The sequence below is a fragment of the Cherax quadricarinatus genome, chromosome 42 (genome assembly GCF_038502225.1).
Source record: "Cherax quadricarinatus isolate ZL_2023a chromosome 42, ASM3850222v1, whole genome shotgun sequence".
NCBI classification, from domain to species: domain Eukaryota; kingdom Metazoa; phylum Arthropoda; class Malacostraca; order Decapoda; family Parastacidae; genus Cherax; species Cherax quadricarinatus.
Window position 1 is genome coordinate 22,115,019 of NC_091333.1, and position 21,072 is coordinate 22,136,090.

The 21,072-nt window shown below is 40.1% G+C and overlaps 1 protein-coding gene across 6 annotated transcripts in view; it reads right to left on the reverse strand.

Moving 5' to 3' along the window:
• ida (anaphase promoting complex subunit 5 ida) overlaps positions 1–21,072 on the reverse strand; it is a 348,644-nt gene that overhangs the window by 171,846 nt on the left and 155,726 nt on the right. For all 6 annotated transcript variants that reach the window (XM_070093406.1, XM_070093405.1, XM_070093407.1 and 3 more), the window contains 2 exons: positions 17,831–18,005; positions 15,010–15,191 (listed from right to left, as the gene is read on the reverse strand). In XM_070093406.1, coding sequence (XP_069949507.1) covers positions 15,010–15,191; positions 17,831–18,005 — 357 coding nt within the window. The remainder of the gene's footprint in view (positions 1–15,009; positions 15,192–17,830; positions 18,006–21,072) is intronic.

The following is a 21,072-nucleotide window of genomic DNA, read 5'->3' on the forward strand; positions in this document are numbered from 1 at the left end:
AAGCGTGCATGAGCGTGTTAGATAGGAGTGAATGGAGACGAATGATACTTGGGACCTGACGATCTGTTGGAGTGTGAGCAGGGTAATATTTAGTGAAGGGATTCAGGGAAACCGGTTATTTTCATATAGTCGGACTTGAGTCCTGGAAATGAGAAGTACAATGCCTGCACTTTAAAGGAGGGGTTTGGGATATTGGCAGTTTGGAGGGATATGTTGTGTATCTCTATACGTATATGCTTCTAAACTGTTATATTCTGAGCACCTCTGCAAAAGCAGTGATAATGTGTGAGTGTGGTGAAAGTGTTGAATGATGATGAAAGTATTTTCTTTTTGGGGATTTTCTTTCTTTTTTTTTGGGTCACCCTGCCTCGGTGGGAGACGACCGACTTGTTGAAAAAAAAAAAAAAAAAAAAAAATCAGGGAAACCGGTTATTTTCATATAGTCGGACTTGAGTCCTGGAAATGGGAAGTACAATGCCTGCACTTTAAAGGAGGGGTTTGGGATATTGGCAGTTTGGAGGGATATGTTGTGTATCTCTATACGTATATGCTTCTAAACTGTTATATTCTGAGCACCTCTGCAAAAGCAGTGATAATGTGCAAGTGTGGTGAAAGTGTTGAATGATGATGAAAGTATTTTCTTTTTGGGGATTTTCTTTCTTTTTTTGGGTCACCTTGCCTCGGTGGGAGACGACCGACTTGTTGAAAAAAAAAAAAAAAAAAAAAGTCTGTTGAGTATACCTGGCAAAGTGTATGGTAGAGTTATTATTGAAAGAATTAAGAGTAAGACAGAGAATAGGATAGCAGATGAACAAGGAGGCTTTAGAAAAGGTAGGGGGTGTGTGGACCAGGTGTTTACAGTGAAACATATAAGTGAACAGTATTTAGATAAGGCTAAAGAGGTCTTTGTGGCATTTATGGATTTGGAAAAGGCGTATGACAGGGTGGATAGGGGGGCAATGTGGCAGATGTTGCAGGTGTATGGTGTAGGAGGTAGGTTACTGAAAGCAGTGAAGAGTTTTTACGAGGATAGTGAGGCTCAAGTTAGAGTATGTAGGAAAGAGGGAAATTATTTCCCAGTAAAAGTAGGCCTTAGACAAGGATGTGTGATGTCACCGTGGTTGTTTAATATATTTATAGATGGGGTTGTAAGAGAAGTAAATGCGAGGGTCTTGGAAAGAGGCGTGGAGTTAAAAGATAAAGAATCACACATAAAGTGGGAGTTGTCACAGTTGCTATTTGCTGATGACACTCTGCTCTTGGGAGATTCTGAAGAGAAGTTGCAGAGATTGGTGGATGAATTTGGTAGGGTGTGCAAAAGAAGAAAATTGAAAGTGAATACAGGAAAGAGTAAGGTTATGAGGATAACAAAAAGATTAGGTGATGAAAGATTGGATATCAGATTGGAGGGAGAGAGTATGGAGGAGGTGAATGTATTCAGATATCTGGGAGTGGACGTGTCAGCGGATGGGTCTATGAAAGATGAGGTGAATCATAGAATTGATGAGGGGAAAAGGGTGAGTGGTGCACTTAGGAGTCTGTGGAGACAAAGAACTTTGTCCTTGGAGGCAAAGAGGGGAATGTATGAGAGTATAGTTTTACCAACGCTCTTATATGGGTGTGAAGCATGGGTGATGAATGTTGCAGCGAGGAGAAGGCTGGAGGCAGTGGAGATGTCATGTCTGAGAGCAATGTGTGGTGTGAATATAATGCAGAGAATTCGTAGTTTGGAAGTTAGGAGGAGGTGCGGGATTACCAAAACTGTTGTCCAGAGGGCTGAGGAAGGGTTGTTGAGGTGGTTCGGACATGTGGAGAGAATGGAGCAAAACAGAATAACTTTAAGAGTGTATCAGTCTGTAGTGGAAGGAAGGCGGGGTAGGGGTCGGCCTAGGAAAGGTTGGAGGGAGGGGGTAAAGGAGGTTTTGTGTGCGAGGGGCTTGGACTTCCAGCAGGCATGCGTGAGCGTGTTTGATAGGAGTGAATGGAGACAAAAGGTTTTTAATACTTGACGTGCTGTTGGAGTGTGAGCAAAGTAACATTTATGAAGGGGTTCAGGGAAACCGGCAGGCCGGACTTGAGTCCTGGAGATGGGAAGTACAGTGCCTGCACTCTGAAGGAGGGGTGTTAATGTTGCAGTTTAAAAACTGTAGTGTAAAGCACCCTTCTGGCAAGACAGTGATGGAGTGAATGATGGTGAAAGTTTTTCTTTTTCGGGCCACCCTGCCTTGGTGGGAATCGGCGAGTGTGATAATAAAAATAATGTAAACAAGAAGTGTGACATGCCATTCTACATGAACATATTGTTTTTATTGAGACAGCATACATAAAGAACAAAAAGGCACAATATTGTGACTGGAACAATATACAAATAACTCACACATAGGGGAGAAAAGCTTCTGATGACATTTTGGTCCAATTTGGACCATTTACAAGTCAAACTAACACATTATTGGTGTGCACCTTCCCCTTTGGCTCTGCTACGTAGATGACATCTTTGCTCTTTGGTTGCATGACTCTAGTCTCTTCCAACCATTTCTTGATGCCCTTAACAATCTTGCTCCTTCTGTCAAGTTTAAAGCTGAGTGGAAATCTAACTCTCTGTTCCCTTTCCTTGATGTACTATGTGTCCACCACTTGGCTACAGGCTTTTCTCTTTCCATTTACTGCAAGCCTATGTACAGTGACATGTACATTTACTACTTTTCTTACCATGCTTCATCGGTCAAGAAAATTTTTATTTCTCTCTTTCTCCATGCTCTCCGCATTTGTGACCCTCCTTCCTCAACTTGGAAATTTCCACTTTTCACACTTCGTTCTCTCATCTTGGCTACCCTTCCGATTTCATAACCTCTGCTTTCTGACATGCTAAACAGACTTTCATCTCTCTGAAACTCTCTACTCCCATGAAATCTCCTCTTCTTTGCCTTCCCTATATTTCCAGTCTTTCTAATCTCAACAACTCCATTCCTTAGACATCAAACTTACTTTTTGCCAAACTAACACCCTCCGCAGTAATCTAATTCGTACCTCTCCTCCTGCTATCGATGCCCTTGCTGTCTACTCTGTTTCGTGCTCCTCTTGTCCTCTTCAATACTTTGGAGAAACTGTCTGCTCTCTTTCTGAGAGACTTAAAAAGAACACACAAAAAAGTGTTAGTCTTTCCAACAGCAATAATGCTCTTTTCTGCCGTGTTAGAGCTCACAGCCATCCTACTGACTGGTCCTCTGCTAAAACTGTCTACCCTACTTCTAGCCTTCACAGTCGCCGCCTTGTTAAAGCATCCCTTACACACAACTTTCCTGATATGAATCTTAGTTGATCAGACCCTGATCCATCATGAGGCCTGGTCTCAGACCGGGCCACGGGGGCGTTGACCCCCGAAACCCTCTCCACGTAAACTCCAAGTAGTCACGGCTTAATGTCTATAGATGCCTTCATTTCTCATTACACTGCAAAACGCTCCAAACTTCAGAACACTCGTGACCTGACCTGATCCTTTCTTCTTCTCCTCCTCCTCTCCCTACCTCTTCTCCTTTCCTATTTTCTCCTTATTTCTTTCTATGTTTTCTTTTTTTCTGCTAAAGTGTGTTCTGTCCTTCATTTTTTTGCCCCCAATGTTTTTGGTCCTACACCTTGTGGCCCCTTAGTTCTGCAGTGCTCCTTTTTCTTGTCCTTAAACTTACCCCACTTCTACTACAACTCCATTACTGCTACTACAACTACTACTCAATTACTACTGCTAGAACTACCACTCAATTACTACTGGTACAAATACCACTCAGTTACTACTACTACAAATACCACTCAATTACTGTTACTACCACTACTATTGTCTCCCTTCAATCCCCTTTCTATCTCTTGTGCCACTAAAACTACTCTCCCTACTTTCTACTACCACTACTACTTCTACTACTACTTCCACTACCAGCATTACCACTACCACTACTACTTTTTTCTTCCTCTCTCTCTCTCCCGTCCTTGTCCCCCTTACTTATGTATATATCTTTCTTTCTTTCGACACACCAGCCGTATCCCACCGAGGTGGGGTGGCCCAAAAGGAAAAACAAAAGTTTCTCCTTTTACATTTAGTAATATATACAGAAGAAGGGGTTACTAGCCACTTGCTCCTGGCATTTTAGTCGCCTCTTACAACATGCATGGCTTACGGAGGAAGAATTCTTTTCCACTTCCCCAGGGAGGTAAGAGGAAAGAAACAAGAACTAGTAAGAAAACAGAAGAAAACCCAGAGGGGTGTGTATATACTATATGCTTGTACATGTATGTGTAGTGTGACCTAAGTGTAAGTAGAAGCAGCAAGACATACCCGAAATCTTGCATGTTTATGAGACAGACAAAAGACACCAGCAATCCTACCATCATGTAAAACAATTACAGACTTTCGTTTTACACTCACTTGGCAAGACGGTAGTACCTCCCTGGGCGGTTGCTGTCTACCAACCTACTATCTAGATTATATATATATATCTTCTTTCTTTCAACACACCGGCCGTATCCCACCAAGGCAGGGTGGCCCCAAAAAGAAAAACAAAAGTTTCTCTTTTAAATTTAGTAATTTATACGGGAGAAGGAGTTACTAGCACCTTGCTCACGGCATTTTAGCCGCCTCTTACAACACACACGGCTTATGGAGGAAGAATTCTGTTCCACTTCCCCATGGAGATAAGAGGAAATAAACAAGAACAAGAACAAGAAAGAAAATAGAAGAATACCCAGAGGGGTGTGTATATATATGCTTGTACATTTATGTGTAGTGTGACCTAAGTGCAAGTAGAAGTAGCAAGACATACCTGAAATCTTGCATGTTTATGAGACAAACAAAAGACACCAGCAATCCTACCATCATGTAAAACAATTACAGGCTTTTGTTTTACATTCACATGGCAGGACGGCAGTACCTCCCTGGGTGGTTGCTGTCTACCAACCTACTACCTATAATATATATATAGATCTTTCTTTCAACACACCGGCCATATCCAACCGAGGCGGGGTGGCCCAAAAGGAAAAACGAAAGTTTCTCCTTTTACATTTAGTAATATATACAGGAGAAGGGGTTACTAGCCCCTTGCTCCTGGCATTTTAGTCGCCTCTTACAACACGCATGGCTTACGGAGGAAGAATTCTGTTCCACTTCCCCATGGAGGTAAGAGGAAATAAACAAGAACAAGAACTAGTAAGAAAACCCAGATTGGTGTGTATATACGTATATGCTTGTACATATATGTGTAGTGTGACGTAAGTGTAAGTAGAAGTAGCAAGACGTACCTGAAACCTTGCATGTTTATGAGACAGAAAAATGGACACCAGCAGTCCTACCATCATGTAAAGCAATTGCAGGCTTCCGTTTTACACTCACTTGGCAGGACGGTAGTACCTCCCTGGGTGGTTGCTGTTTACCAACCTAATACCTATAATTTATATATATTTTTTTTTTTCAACAAGTTGGTCGTCTCCCACCGAGGCAGGGTGACCCAAAAAAGAAAGAAAATCCCCAAAAAGAAAATACTTTCATCATCATTCAACACTTTCACCACACTCACACATTATCACTGCTTTTGCAGAGGTGCTCAGAATACAACAGTTTAGAAGCATATACGTATAAAGATACACAACATATCCCTCCAAACTGCCAATATCCCAAACCCCTCCTTTAAAGTGCAGGCATTGTACTTCCCATTTCCAGGACTCAAGTCCGACTATATGAAAATAACCGGTTTCCCTGAATTCCTTCACTAAATATTACCCTGCTCACACTCCAACAGATCGTCAGGTCCCAAGTATCATTCGTCTCCATTCGCTCCTATCTAACACGCTCATGCGCGCTTGCTGGAAGTCCAAGCCCCTCGCCCACAAAACCTCCTTTACCCCCTCTTTCCAACCCTTTCGAGGACGACCCCTACCCCTCTTTCCTTCCCCTATAGATTTATATGCTTTCCATGTCATTCTACTTTGATCCATTCTCTCTAAATGACCAAACCACCTCAACAACCCCTCTTCTGCCCTCTGACTAATGCTTTTATTAACTCCACACCTTCTCCTAATTTCCACACTCCGAATTTTCTGCATAATATTTACACCACACATTGCCCTTAGACAGGACATCTCCACTGCCTCCAACCGTCTCCTCGCTGCTGCATTTACCACCCAAGCTTCACATCCATATAAGTGTGTTGGTACTACTATACTTTCATACATTCCCTTCTTTGCCTCCATAGATAACGTTTTTTGACTCCACATATACCTCAACGCACCACTCACCTTTTTTCCCTCATCAATTCTATGATTAACCTCATCCTTCATAAATCCATCCGCCGACACGTCAACTCCCAAGTATCTGAAAACATTCACTTCTTCCATACTCCTCCTCCCCAATTTGATATCCAATTTTTCTTTATCTAAATCATTTGATACCCTCATCACCTTACTCATTTCTATGTTCACTTTCAACTTTCTACCTTTACACACATTCTCAAACTCATCCACTAACCTTTGCAATTTTTCTTTAGAATCTCCCATAAGCACAGTATCATCAGCAAAAAGTAACTGTGTCAATTCCCATTTTGAATTTGATTCCCCATAATTTAATCCCACCCCTCTCCCGAACACCCTAGCATTTACTTCTTTTACAACCCCATCTATAAATATATTAAACAACCATGGTGACATTACATCCCTGTCTAAGACCTACTTTTACCGGGAAGTATTCTCCCTCTCTTCTACATACCCTAACCTGAGCCTCACTATCCTCATAAAAGCTCTTTACAGCATTTAGTAACTTACCACCTATTCCATAAACTTGCAACATCTGCCACATTGCTCCTCTATCCACTCTATCATATGCCTTTTCTAAATCCATAAATGCAATAAAAACTTCCCTACCTTTATCTAAATACTGTTCACATATATGCTTCAATGTAAACACTTGATCTACACATCCCCTACCCACTCTGAAGCCTCCTTGCTCATCCGCAATTCTACATTCTGTCTTACCTCTAATTCTTTCAATTATAACTCTACCGTATACTTTTCCTGGTATACTCAGTAAACTTATTCCTCTATAATTTTTACAATCTCTTTTATCCCCTTTCCCTTTATATAAAGGGACTATACATGCTCTCCGCCAATCCCTAGGTACCTTCCCCTCTTTCATATATTTATTAAACAAAAGTACCAACCACTCCAACACTATATCCCCCCCTGCTTTTAACATTTCTGTCATGATCCCATCAGTTCGAGCTGCTTTACCCCCTTTCATTCTACGTAATGCCTCACGTACCTCCACCACACTTACATTCTGCTCTTCTTCACTCCTAAAAGATGGTATACCTCCCTGGCCAGTGCATGAAATTACCGCCTCCCTTTCTTCCTCAACATTTAAAAGTTCCTCAAAATATTCTCGCCATCTACCTAATACCTCCCTCTCCCCATCTACTAACTCCCCTACTCTGTTTTTAACGGACAAATCCATACTTTCCCTAGGCTTTCTTAACTTGTTTAACTCACTCCAAAATTTCTTCTTATTTTCATTAAAATTTCTTGACAGTGCCTCTTCCACTCTTTCATCTGCTCTCCTTTTGCACTCTCTCACCACTCTCTTCACCTTTCTTTTACTCTCCATATACTCTGCTCTTCTTATAACACTTCTGCTTTGTAAAAACCTCTCGTAGCTACCTTTTTCTCTTTTATCACACCCTTTACTTCATCATTCCACCAATCACTCCTCTTTCCTCCTGCCCCCACCCTCCTATAACCACAAACTTCTGCCCCACATTCTAATACTGCATTTTTAAAACTATTCCAACCCTCTTATACATATATACATACATATATACATATACATATATATATATATATATATATATATATATATATATATATATATATATATTTTTATTATTATTATCACATCGGCCGATTCCCACCAAGGCAGGGTGGCCCGAAAAAGAAAAACTTTCACCATCATTCACTCCATCACTGTCTTGCCAGAAGGGTGCTTTACACTACAGTTTTTAAACTGCAACATTAACACCCCTCCTTCAGAGTGCAGGCACTGTACTTCCCATCTCCAGGACTCAAGTCCGGCCTGCCGGTTTCCCTGAATCCCTTCATAAATGTTACTTTGCTCACACTCCAACAGCACGTCAAGTATTAAAAACCATTTGTCTCCATTCACTCCTATCAAACACGCTCACGCATGCCTGCTGGAAGTCCAAGCCCCTCGCACACAAAACCTCCTTTACCCCCTCCCTCCAACCCTTCCTAGGCCGACCCCTACCCCGCCTTCCTTCCACTACAGACTGATACACTCTTGAAGTCATTCTGTTTCGCTCCATTCTCTCTACATGTCCGAACCACCTCAACAACCCTTCCTCAGCCCTCTGGACAACAGTTTTGGTAATCCCGCACCTCCTCCTAACTTCCAAACTACGAATTCTCTGCATTATATTCACACCACACATTGCCCTCAGACATGACATCTCCACTGCCTCCAGCCTTCTCCTCGCTGCAACATTCATCACCCACGCTTCACACCCATATAAGAGCGTTGGTAAAACTATACTCTCATACATTCCCCTCTTTGCCTCCAAGGACAAAGTTCTTTGTCTCCACAGACTCCTAAGTGCACCACTCACTCTTTTTCCCTCATCAATTCTATGATTCACCTCATCTTTCATAGACCCATCCGCTGACACGTCCACTCCCAAATATCTGAATACGTTCACCTCCTCCATACTCTCTCCCTCCAATCTGATATTCAATCTTTCATCACCTAATCTTTTTGTTATCCTCATAACCTTACTCTTTCCTGTATTCACCTTTAATTTTCTTCTTTTGCACACCCTACCAAATTCATCCACCAATCTCTGCAACTTCTCTTCAGAATCTCCCAAGAGCACAGTGTCATCGGCAAAGAGCAGCTGTGACAACTCCCACTTTGTGTGTGATTCTTTATCTTTTAACTCCACGCCTCTTGCCAAGACCCTCGCATTTACTTCTCTTACAACCCCATCTATAAATATATTAAACAACCACGGTGACATCACACATCCTTGTCTAAGGCCTACTTTTACTGGGAAAAAATTTCCCTCTTTCCTACATACTCTAACTTGAGCCTCACTATCCTCGTAAAAACTCTTCACTGCTTTCAGTAACCTACCTCCTACACCATACACTTGCAACATCTGCCACATTGCCCCCCTATCCACCCTGTCATACGCCTTTTCCAAATCCATAAATGCCACAAAGACCTCTTTAGCCTTATCTAAATACTGTTCACTTATATGTTTCACTGTAAACACCTGGTCCACACACCCCCTACCTTTCCTAAAGCCTCCTTGTTCATCTGCTATCCTATTCTCCGTCTTACTCTTAATTCTTTCAATTATAACTCTACCATACACTTTACCAGGTACACTCAACAGACTTATCCCCCTATAATTTTTGCACTCTCTTTTATCCCCTTTGCCTTTATACAAAGGAACTATGCATGCTCTCTGCCAATCCCTAGGTACCTTACCCTCTTCCATACATTTATTAAATAATTGCACCAACCACTCCAAAACTATATCCCCACCTGCTTTTAACATTTCTATCTTTATCCCATCAATCCCGGCTGCCTTACCCCCTTTCATTTTACCTACTGCCTCACGAACTTCCCCCACACTCACAACTGGCTCTTCCTCACTCCTACAAGATGTTATTCCTCCTTGCCCTATACACGAAATCACAGCTTCCCTATCTTCATCAACATTTAACAATTCCTCAAAATATTCCTTCCATCTTCCCAATACCTCTACCTCTCCATTTAATAACTCTCCTCTCCTATTTTTAACTGACAAATCCATTTGTTCTCTAGGCTTTCTTAACTTGTTAATCTCACTCCAAAACTTTTTCTTATTTTCAACAAAATTTGTTGATAACATCTCACCCACTCTCTCATTTGCTCTCTTTTTACATTGCTTCACCACTCTCTTAACTTCTCTCTTTTTCTCCATATACTCTTCCCTCCTTGCATCACTTCTACTTTGTAAAAACTTCTCATATGCTAACTTTTTCTCCCTTACTACTCTCTTTACATCATCATTCCACCAATCGCTCCTCTTCCCTCCCGCACCCACTTTCCTGTAACCACAAACTTCTGCTGAACACTCTAACACTACATTTTTAAACCTACCCCATACCTCTTCGACCCCATTGCCTATGCTCTCATTAGCCCATCTATCCTCCAATAGCTGTTTATATCTTACCCTAACTGCCTCCTCTTTTAGTTTATAAACCTTCACCTCTCTCTTCCCTGATGCTTCTATTCTCCTTGTATCCCATCTACCTTTTACTCTCAGTGTAGCTACAACTAGAAAGTGATCTGATATATCTGTGGCCCCTCTATAAACATGTACATCCTGAAGTCTACTCAACAGTCTTTTATCTACCAATACATAATCCAACAAACTACTGTCATTTCGCCCTACATCATATCGTGTATACTTATTTATCCTCTTTTTCTTAAAATATGTATTACCTATAACTAAACCCCTTTCTATACAAAGTTCAATCAAAGGGCTCCCATTATCATTTACACCTGGCACCCCAAACTTACCTACCACACCCTCTCTAAAAGTTTCTCCTACTTTAGCATTCAAGTCCCCTACCACAATTACTCTCTCACTTGGTTCAAAGGCTCCTATACATTCACTTAACATCTCCCAAAATCTCTCTCTCTCCTCTGCATTCCTCTCTTCTCCAGGTGCATACACGCTTATTATGACCCACTTCTCGCATCCAACCTTTACTTTAATCCACATAATTCTTGAATTTACACATTCATATTCTCTTTTCTCCTTCCATAACTGATCATTTAACATTACTGCTACCCCTTCCTTTGCTCTAACTCTCTCAGATACTCCAGATTTAATCCCATTTATTTCCCCCCACTGAAACTCTCCTACCCCCTTCAGCTTTGTTTCGCTTAGGGCCAGGACATCCAACTTCTTTTCATTCATAACATCAGCAATCATCTGTTTCTTGTCATCCGCACTACATCCACGCACATTTAAGCAACCCAGTTTTATAAAGTTTTTCTTCTTCTCTTTTTTAGTAATTGTATACAGGAGAAGGGGTTACTAGCCCATTGCTCCCGGCATTTTAGTCGCCTCATACGACACGCATGGCTTACGGAGGAAAGATTCTTTTCCACTTCCCCATGGACAATAGAAGAAATAAAAAAGAACAAGAGCTATTTAGAAAAAGGAGAAAAACCTAGATGTATGTATATATATATATGCATGTGCGTGTCTGTGAAGTGTGACCAAAGTGTAAGTAGGAGTAGCAAGATATCCCTGTTATCTTAGCGTGTTTATGAGACAGAAAAAGAAACCAGCAATCCTACCATATATATATATATATATATATATATTATAGGTAGTAGGTTGGTAGACAGCAACCGCCCAGGGAGGTACTACCGTCCTGCCAAGTGAGTGTAAAACGAAAGCCTGTAATTGTTTTACATGATGGTAGGATTGCTGGTGTCCTTTTTTCTGTCTCATGAACATGCAAGATTTCAGGTACGTCTTGCTACTTCTACTTACACTTAGGTCACACTACACATACATGTACAAGCACATATATACACACCCCTCTGGGTTTTCTTCTATTTTCTTTCTAGTTCTTATTCTTGTTTATTTCCTCTTATCTCCATGGGGAAGTGGAACAGAATTCTTCCTCCGTAAGCCATGCGTGTTTTAAGAGGCAACTAAAATGCCGGGAGCAAGGGGCTAGTAACCTCTTCTCCTGTATATATTACTAAATGTAAAAGGAGAAACTTTCGTTTTTCCTTTTGGGCCACCCCGCCTCGGTGGGATACGGCCGGTGTGTTGAAAGAAAGAAGATATATATATATATATATATATATATTTATTTTTTTTTTTTTTTTCAACAAGTCGGTCGTCTCCTAGGTAGTAGGTTGGTAGACAGCAACTGCCCAGGGAGGTACTACCGTCCTGCCAAGTGAATGTAAAACTGAAGCCTGTAACTGTTTTACACAATGGTGGGATTGCTGGTGTCTTTTTTTTTTCTGTCTCATACACATGCAAGATTTCAGGTATGTCTTGCTACTTCTACTTACACTTAGGTCACGCTACACATACATGTACAAGCATATATATACACACCCCTTTGGGTTTTCTTCTATTTTCTTTCTAGTTCTTGTTCTTGTTTATTTCCACTTATCTCCATGGGGAAGTGGAACAGAATTCTTCCTCCGTAAGCCATGCGTGTTGTAAAAGGCGACTAAAATGCCGGGAGCAAGGGGCTAGTAACCCCTTCTCCTGTATACATTACTAAATGTAAAAGGAGAAACTTTCCTTTTTCCTTTTGGGCCACCCCGCCTTGGTGGGATACGGCCGGTGTGTTGAAAGAAAGAAGAAAGATATATATATATTGCATTTATGGATTTAGAAAAGGCATATGATAAAGTGGATAGGGGAGCAATGTGGCAAATGTTGCAAGTATATGGAATAGATGGTAAGTTACTAAATGCTGTAAAGAGTTTTTATGAGGATAGTGAGGCTCAGGTTAGGGTGTGTAGAAGAGAGGGAGACTACTTCCCGGTAAAAGTAGGTCTTAGACAGGGATGTGTAATGTCACCATGGCTGTTTAATATATTTATAGATGGGGTTGTAAAAGAAGTAAATGCTAGGGTGTTCGGGAGAGGGGTGGGATTAAATTATGGGGAATCAAATTCAAAATGGGAATTAACACAGTTACTTTTTGCTGATGATACTGTGCTTATGGGAGATTCTAAAGAAAAATTGCAAAGGTTAGTGGATGAGTTTGGGAATGTGTGTAAAGGTAGAAAGTTGAAAGTGAACATAGAAAAGAGTAAGGTGATGAGGGTATCAAATGATTTAGATAAAAAAAAATTGGATATCAAATTGGGGAGGAGGAGTATGGAAGAAGTAAATGTTTTCAGATACTTGGGAGTTGACGTGTTGGCGGATGGATTTATGAAGGATGAGGTTAATCATAGAATTGATGAGGGGAAAAAAGGCGAGTGGTGCATTGAGGTATATGTGGAGTCAAAAAACGTTATCTATGGAGGCAAAGAAGGGAATGTATGAAAGTATAGTAGTACCAACACTCTTATATGGGTGTGAAGCTCGGGTGGCAAATGCAGCAGCGAGGAGACGGTTGGAGGCAGTGGAGATGTCCTGTCTAAGGGCAATGTGTGGTGTAAATATTATGCAGAAAATTCGGAGTGTGGAAATTAGGAGAAGGTGTGGAGTTAATAAAAGTATTAGTCAGAGAGCAGAAGAGGGGTTGTTGAGGTGGTTTGGTCATTTAGAGATAATGGATCAAAGTAGAATGACATGGAAAGCATATAAATCTATAGGGGAAGGAAGGCGAGGTAGGGGTCGTCCTCGAAAGGGTTGGAGAGAGGGGGGTAAAGGAGGTTTTGTGGGCTAGGGGCTTGGACTTCCAGCAAGCGTGCGTGAGCGTGTTAGATAGGAGTGAATGGATACGAATGGTACTTGGGACCTGACGATATGTTGGAGTGTGAGCAGGGTAATATTTAGTGAAGGGATTCAGGGAAACCGGTTATTTTCATATAGTCGGACTTGAGTCCTGGAAATGGGATGTACAATGCCTGCACTTTAAAGGAGGGGTTTGGGATATTGGCAGTTTGGAGGGATATGTTGTGTATCTTTATATGTGTATGCTTCTAAACTGTTGTATTCTGAGCACCTCTGCAAAAACAGTGATTATGTGTGAGTGTTGTGAAAGTGTTGAATGATGATGAAAGCATTTTCTTTTTGGGGATTTTCTTTCTTTTTTGGGTCACCCTGCCTCGGTGGGAGAAGGCCGACTTGTTGAAAAAAAAAAAAAAATATTTTGTATATATATATACACACACACACACACACTGACTCCCTCACTCCCTCGTGTTAGTGTGACTTGTAAATGGTCCAAGTCAGACCAAAACATTGTCATAAGCTTCTCTCTCCTATATGCGGGTTATTTATGTACAGTATACATATACCATTTACAATGGTCTTGAGGACACACATGTGTTATGGGCACTTGAAAAATACTCTACCTTATAGCATATGTATATTCTTAACTCATGATAACCTAAGAAAGCCACACAACTGTAATATCATAGGATTTCTATATACATGTACATGTATTAGTGTTAGAAGACGAAAAAAAAAATCAAAAGAAATAAGGAAAAACAAATATTTTTCCCAGTTTATCTGTTTATGCATCTTATCTTGGTACTTGAAGCAAGGGCATGGCCCACAACACAAGTGCCCATGGAAGAGGCAACACTGCAGGTGAGTGGGAGGGTAGACTCACTCTCTGGGCATGAGAGTGTACATCAAGAGTTTGAAATTGGCTATGATCTCTCAGCTTATCAATATCTCAAAGTTTACCTAATGGGAGAAAGTCCCTTTGGCTTGTATGTTGATGCTTTATGCTGAATAATGGTCTTGTATGATGTCTGCTATTGTATGGTATCTGGTGGTGGTGTAGGTTGATGTATGTTGGTGGTGTATGATATCTGTTTATGCTACAAGATGCACAGACCTTGAAACTCATCTAATATCATAAGAAATTAGTGTACATATTGTTAGACATTAAAAACAAAATAAAAAAATTAACACAAACATAATACAGTACTTGTGCTCTGCATATGTACATTGCTACTGCCAACAAGTGATCATTTTTCACCAATTTCAACCCTCCATAAAGTTTTCTTTTGACTTTTTTTTGTAGTTTTATTAAAAAAAAAACATGTTCTTTTAAACTGTAGGATTTTTTTTTTTTTTTTTCAAAATTTTGCCACACACACACAAGAATTTTAATTTCCAGGTACTACAGTTAAGGGTTATATTTTATCAATGTCTTTCCAACACCATTACTTACTGCAATTCCTTAACTCTTTACTACCAACTCCCATAAAAAATGATAAACAGTGAATAAAATTGCACATACTTGTGTCCAAACTGTGCATGAAGAGCAGCTAGATTTAATGCAGCATATCTAAATCCTCTGCCTTGGTCCTCCACCCTGTTGGAGTCTCGTGGTATCAGATGACCATCATATGTACGCAACAAGCTATGTACGGCTCCAGAGAATTCCTTAACTCGAATACAATTCAGATAACTCAGATAATGCTGAAAAAAGGGCAAAACTCTTAAGCCTGCTGTTGATGTTAAGCAATAATGTTATGACTTATGCTGAAATTGCTAATTGATATATGGCATTTCTATTTTAAAAGGCTAAGCACAGGTTATTAAGAACATACTAACACAGAATAGCAGTTACAGTGGAACCCCAGTTTTCTGTTCCAGGTGGTCAGCCGAAAACCGATTTGTACGAAAACTGAAGTAATATTTCCCATAAGAAATAATGCAAATCCAATTAATCCGTTCCAGATACCCAAAAATATTAACAAAAAATATATTTTAACCCTTTGGGGGTCGCCAGGCCCTCTCAGAGACTTGTTCTCAGGGTCACCAAAATTTAAAAAAAAAAATGATTTTTTCTTATGAAATGATAGAATCTTTTCCGATCATAATGACACCAAAAGTATGAAATTTGATGGAAAACTTACGAAATTATGGTCTCGCGAAGTTAGCAGTCTTGATGATGTTTACGCATCGGCGATTTTGCCCACTTTGAGCCCTATTTTTGGCCAATTCCAGTGTACTAATCGACAAAAATCATAACTATTTCGCTAGAACTCCATTTTTTCTATCAAATGAGTACAAGAAATCACCCATTTACCAATTTCAACTATCCAATAAAGTGGTCAGAATTTAGCAATTTTTCCAATTGCACACAAATTTCAAAAGATGCCAATTTCCGAATAGGGTTCAGAATAAACAAGAAAGACATTCCTGGCACTAAAATAACAAGTTCTCTGTTCGTTAGTCACATCCCCAGGCCCCTCTTATATTTCTTTGGCTTTCCACTTTGAATTTTTATTACAAAAAAAATAGAAGATTTGCTGTTATGCAGACTACTGCATTAGTGTAGAAATGGCATAAATAATATCAGTGCACTTGTGAAAGAATATTAGATTCACCAGTTGACGTGTATTGGACGCTTGGCATGATTTGTTTACTTTTGAACTTTGGTAAAAATCAAACATTTCTACTACTTTGAGCTCAATTTCAAGGTACTTTTCATTGTAAAACCAGTCAAAAATCATCTCAATTTCTGTAATATGTCTTCCATTCTATAAAATGAGACCAAGAAAACTAGAATACAACAATAAATACCATACAAAAATACAGTGCAAAGTTGCTGTTTTAATCCAAAAACATGGTCAAAGTTTTTTTTCTTCTCATTACGCACTGTGTGCTGCAGGATTTTTTTTATACTGCGCACACTGACCACATAGACCCATTCTTTCGTATGTAGGCCTACCAACTTTCTCTCACTAGATTTGAGGGTGCTAGAATTTAGGCGTACTAGTACGTCAAAAACCCTGGGGCGTAAGCCATATTAGTACAGCCGAAACCCCCAAAGGGTTAAAGAGAATAACTATAGTTTTATATACAAAAAGCAATGAGGAATAAACATAAATGACCAGTGAAATGGATAAATGAACATTTAACATCACTTTTACTTTTATTGAAGACTCTTGTTGGCGTATGGAAGACGTTTGTCTTGTCCAAACTTGCAGTCTCACCATGCCTTACTACACTGTGTATGCCACTTCGCTTTTTTGAATCTTTTGAACCAGCCTTTGCGGGCCTTAAATTCACTAACAGCAGCACTCGTTCCAGGCATTTGCTTTACGAGATCCGCGTGCAAATGCCTTGCCTTTTCGCAAAATTATCGCCTCCACAACACTATCTCCCACTAACTGTTTTTCGCTGATCCACACCAACAATAACTTCTCAACATCTTTGATTGTTTGCGATCTCTGTTCCGTTAGCACATTTACCCCTTTCGCAACATCAGCTTCATTGATTTTGTTTTTCTTCGCCAAGATGGAACTTATTGTTGATTTAGATTTCAATACATCCTGGCAAGTTCGGCCACACGTACATCACTTTCGTATTTTTCTCTGAGTTCTTTCTTGAATTCTATCGTGTATCTGACCTTCTTTACCAAAGAGATGGCACTCGGAACTTTCTTTGGCCCCATGGTTGCTTATTTAGCAGTCACAAACACAAAAAAAATGGATTATTACAGAATGTTTCAGATGAACGAGCGGAGTAATGCTCACTTAACGAGTAACAAAGGCAGACTGAGTCATGAACGTATAAGCAGCCGTGTCCCTCGAGCAGGCGGATACATCTGGTACAGATGATTTTTGAGCGGATGTATGAAAAGAGAGGGAAAATTTCACTGGAAAAAGTGGTTGACAACTGAATTCTATGATAACTGGACTGGACAAGAACTGGGGTTCCACTGCATATACCTACTCTATTTATATCTAAGAAGAAGTTGAATAGCATGATTTTCATGTTGAATAGCATGATTTTCATGTTGAATAGCATGATTTTCATCCCCCCTTTGGGGGGATGAAGGAAATTATGCGGGTTGAAGACCCCCTTGATGCTGCCAATGCTTTCAAAAGTACACAAAAATAAAGAGTGTAAACTATAAAGTGAGGAGGCTACATGCTATTTTTTCAATAGGAGCTATATTATCAAACCTTTCAAAGTCCCCATCCTTCTTCCTTCCCATCTTACCGATGCCCAAGTCAGAACTGTTTCTGTTTTTTCAAAGTCACCACGCTACTCTAAAGAAGCAAAAACACACACAGTACAGTGCTGTATTGTCAGACTAAACTTACAGCTTCTGCAAGGTCTGGATTCTGTTTCACCAGCTGTCTGATCTTTTCTTGCAAGTCTGGTGGAGATAGAGCTGCTGTTTCTGTGAACTGTAGCAAAGAAGTCTGTTGACTAATGAACAACTCTGCCTGTTGTCGGGTACTGTGTCCTGCTTGATAGCTAGATGGATCCATATTCCTGTCAAAAGCAATTTTCTGTAGTTTAAAAATCTTTCATATTCAAATGCTATAAGAATATGAACAAATGGAATATCCAACATACAATTAATAATAATAATAAAAATATAATAATATCTTTATTTACTACAAGTACATGTACATGGTATACAGGCCTAGCTGACATCAATGACATATTACTATACAGAAAGCCCCTTGTTATGCAGAGCATTTCAGGCAAATTAGGTTCTAGTCCGAGGATGCAATCCACACCAGTCAACTAACGCCTAACATAACTAAGCACTAAACCCACAAGGGCACAGCATACAATAATTAAATCAAAATAAATTTCATAATAATTAATAATCAAAGTTTAGAATTACCTATCATAAAATATAAAGAAAAAACTGATTTGAAAATTTGATTATGCACAATATATCCCCCTGTGGGCAACAGATGAATGAATACAAAAGTACATAACAGGCTCAGGAACTGAGTCCCTAGTCTTTTACCTACACAAATTATACATGCATAATACAATACCTACATTACTTGTCATTAGTCAACCTCTTTTTTAATACTGAAGTATGCTATATGGAAAATGCTTTTCTATAATAATCACAAGGAGAATCTATTTTAAAATACGTATTGGGGAATTAAATACAAAATGGGAAGTGACACAGTTACTTTTTGCTGATGATACTGTGCTTATGGGAGATTCTAAAGAAAATCTGCAAAGGTTAGTGGAGGAATTTGGGAGTGTGTGTAAAGGTAGAAAGTTGAAAGTGAACATAGAAAAGAGTAAGGTGATGAGGGTATCAAATGACTTAGATAAAGAAAAATTGGATATCAAATTGGGGAGGAGAAGTATGGAAGAAGTGATTTTTTTTATTATTATCACACTGGCCGATTCCTACCAAGGCAGGGTGGCCCGAAAAAGAAAAACTTTCACCATCATTCACTCCATCACTGTCTTGCCAGAAGGGTGCTTTACACTACAGTTTAAACTGCAACATTAACACCCCTCCTTCAGAGTGCAGGCACTGTACTTCCCATCTCCAGGACTCAAGTCTGGCCTGCCGGTTTCCCTGAACCCCTTCATAAATGTTACTTTGCTCACACTCCAACAGCACGTCAAGTATTAAAAACCATTTGTCTCCATTCACTCCTATCAAACACGCTCACGCATGCCTGCTGGAAGTCCAAGCCCCTCGCACACAAAACCTCCCTTATCCCCTCCCTCCAACCTTTCTTAGGCTGACCCCTACCCCGCCTTCCTTCCACTACAGACTGATACACTCTTGAAGTCACTCTGTTTCGCTCCATTCTCTCTACATGTCCGAACCACCTCAACAACCCTTCCTCAGCCCTCTGGACAACAGTTTTGGTAATCCAGCACCTCCTCCTAACTTCCAAACTACGAATTCTCTGCATTATATTCACACCACACATTGCCCTCAGACATGACATCTCCACTGCCTCCAGCCTTCTCCTCGCTGCAACATTCATCACCCATGCTTCACACCCATATAAGAGCGTTGGTAAAACTATACTCTCATACATTCCCCTCTTTGCCTCCAAGGACAAAGTTCTTTGTCTCCACAGACTCCTAAGTGCACCACTCACCCTTTTCCCCTCATTAATTCTATGATTCACCTCATCTTTCATAGACCCATCCACTGACACGTCCACTCCCAAATATCTGAATACATTCACCTCCTCCATACTCTCTCCCTCCAATCTTTCATCACCTAATCTTTTTGTTATCCTTATAACCTTACTCTTTCCTGTATTCACTTTTAATTTTCTTCTTTTGCACACCCTACCAAATTCATCCACCAATCTCTGCAACTTCTCTTCAGAATCTCCCAAGAGCACAGTGTCATCAGCAAAGAGCAACTGTGACAACTCCCACTTTATGTGTGATTCTTTATCTTTTAACTCCACACCTCTTGCCAAGACCCTCGCATTTACTTCTCTTACAACCCCATCTCTAAATATATTAAACAACCACGGTGACATCACACGGCCTACTTTTACTGGGAAATAATTTCCCTCTTTCCTACATACTCTAACTCGAGCCTCACTATCCTCGTAAAAACTCTTCACTGCTTTCAGTAACCTACCTCCTACACCATACACCTTCAACATCTGCCATATTGCCCCCCTATCCACCCTGTCATACGCCTTTTCCAAATCCATAAATGCCACAAAGACCTCTCTAGCCTTATCTAAATACTGTTCACTTATATGTTTCACTGTAAACACATGGTCCACACACCCCCTACCTTTCCTAAAGCCTCCTTGTTCATCTGCTATCCCATCCTCCATCTTACTCTTTATTCTTTCAATAATAACTTTACCATACACTTTACCAGGTATACTCAACAGACTTATCCCCCTACAATTTTTGCACTCTCTTTTGTCCCCTTTGCCTTTATACAAAGGAACTATGCATGCTCTCTGCCAATCCCTAGGTACTTTACCCTCTTCCATACATTTATTAAATAATTGCACCAACCACTCCAAAACTATATCCCCACCTGCTTTTAACATTTCTATCTTTATCCCATCAATCCCAGCTGCCTTACCCCCTTTCATTTTACCTACTGCCTCACGAACTTCCTCCACACTCACAACTGGCTCTTCCTCGCTCCTACAAGATGTTATTCCTCCTTACCCTATACACGAAATCACAGCTTCCCTATCTTCATCAACATTTAACAATTCCTCAAAATATTCCCTCCATCTTCCCAATACCTCTAACTCTCCATTTAATAACTCTCCTCTCCTATTTTTAATTGACAAATCCATTTGTTCTCTAGGCTTCCTTAACTTGTTAATCTCACTCCAAAACTTTTTCTTATTTTCAACAAAATTTGTTGATAACATCTCACCCACTCTCTCATTTTCTCTCTTTTTACATTGCTTCACCACTCTCTTAACCTCTCTCTTTTTCTCCATATACTCTTCCCTCCTTGCATCACTTCTACTTTGTAAAAACTTCTCATATGCTAACTTTGAAGTGAATGTCTTCAGATATTTGGGAGTTGATGTGTCAGCGGATGGATTTATGAAGGATGAGGTTA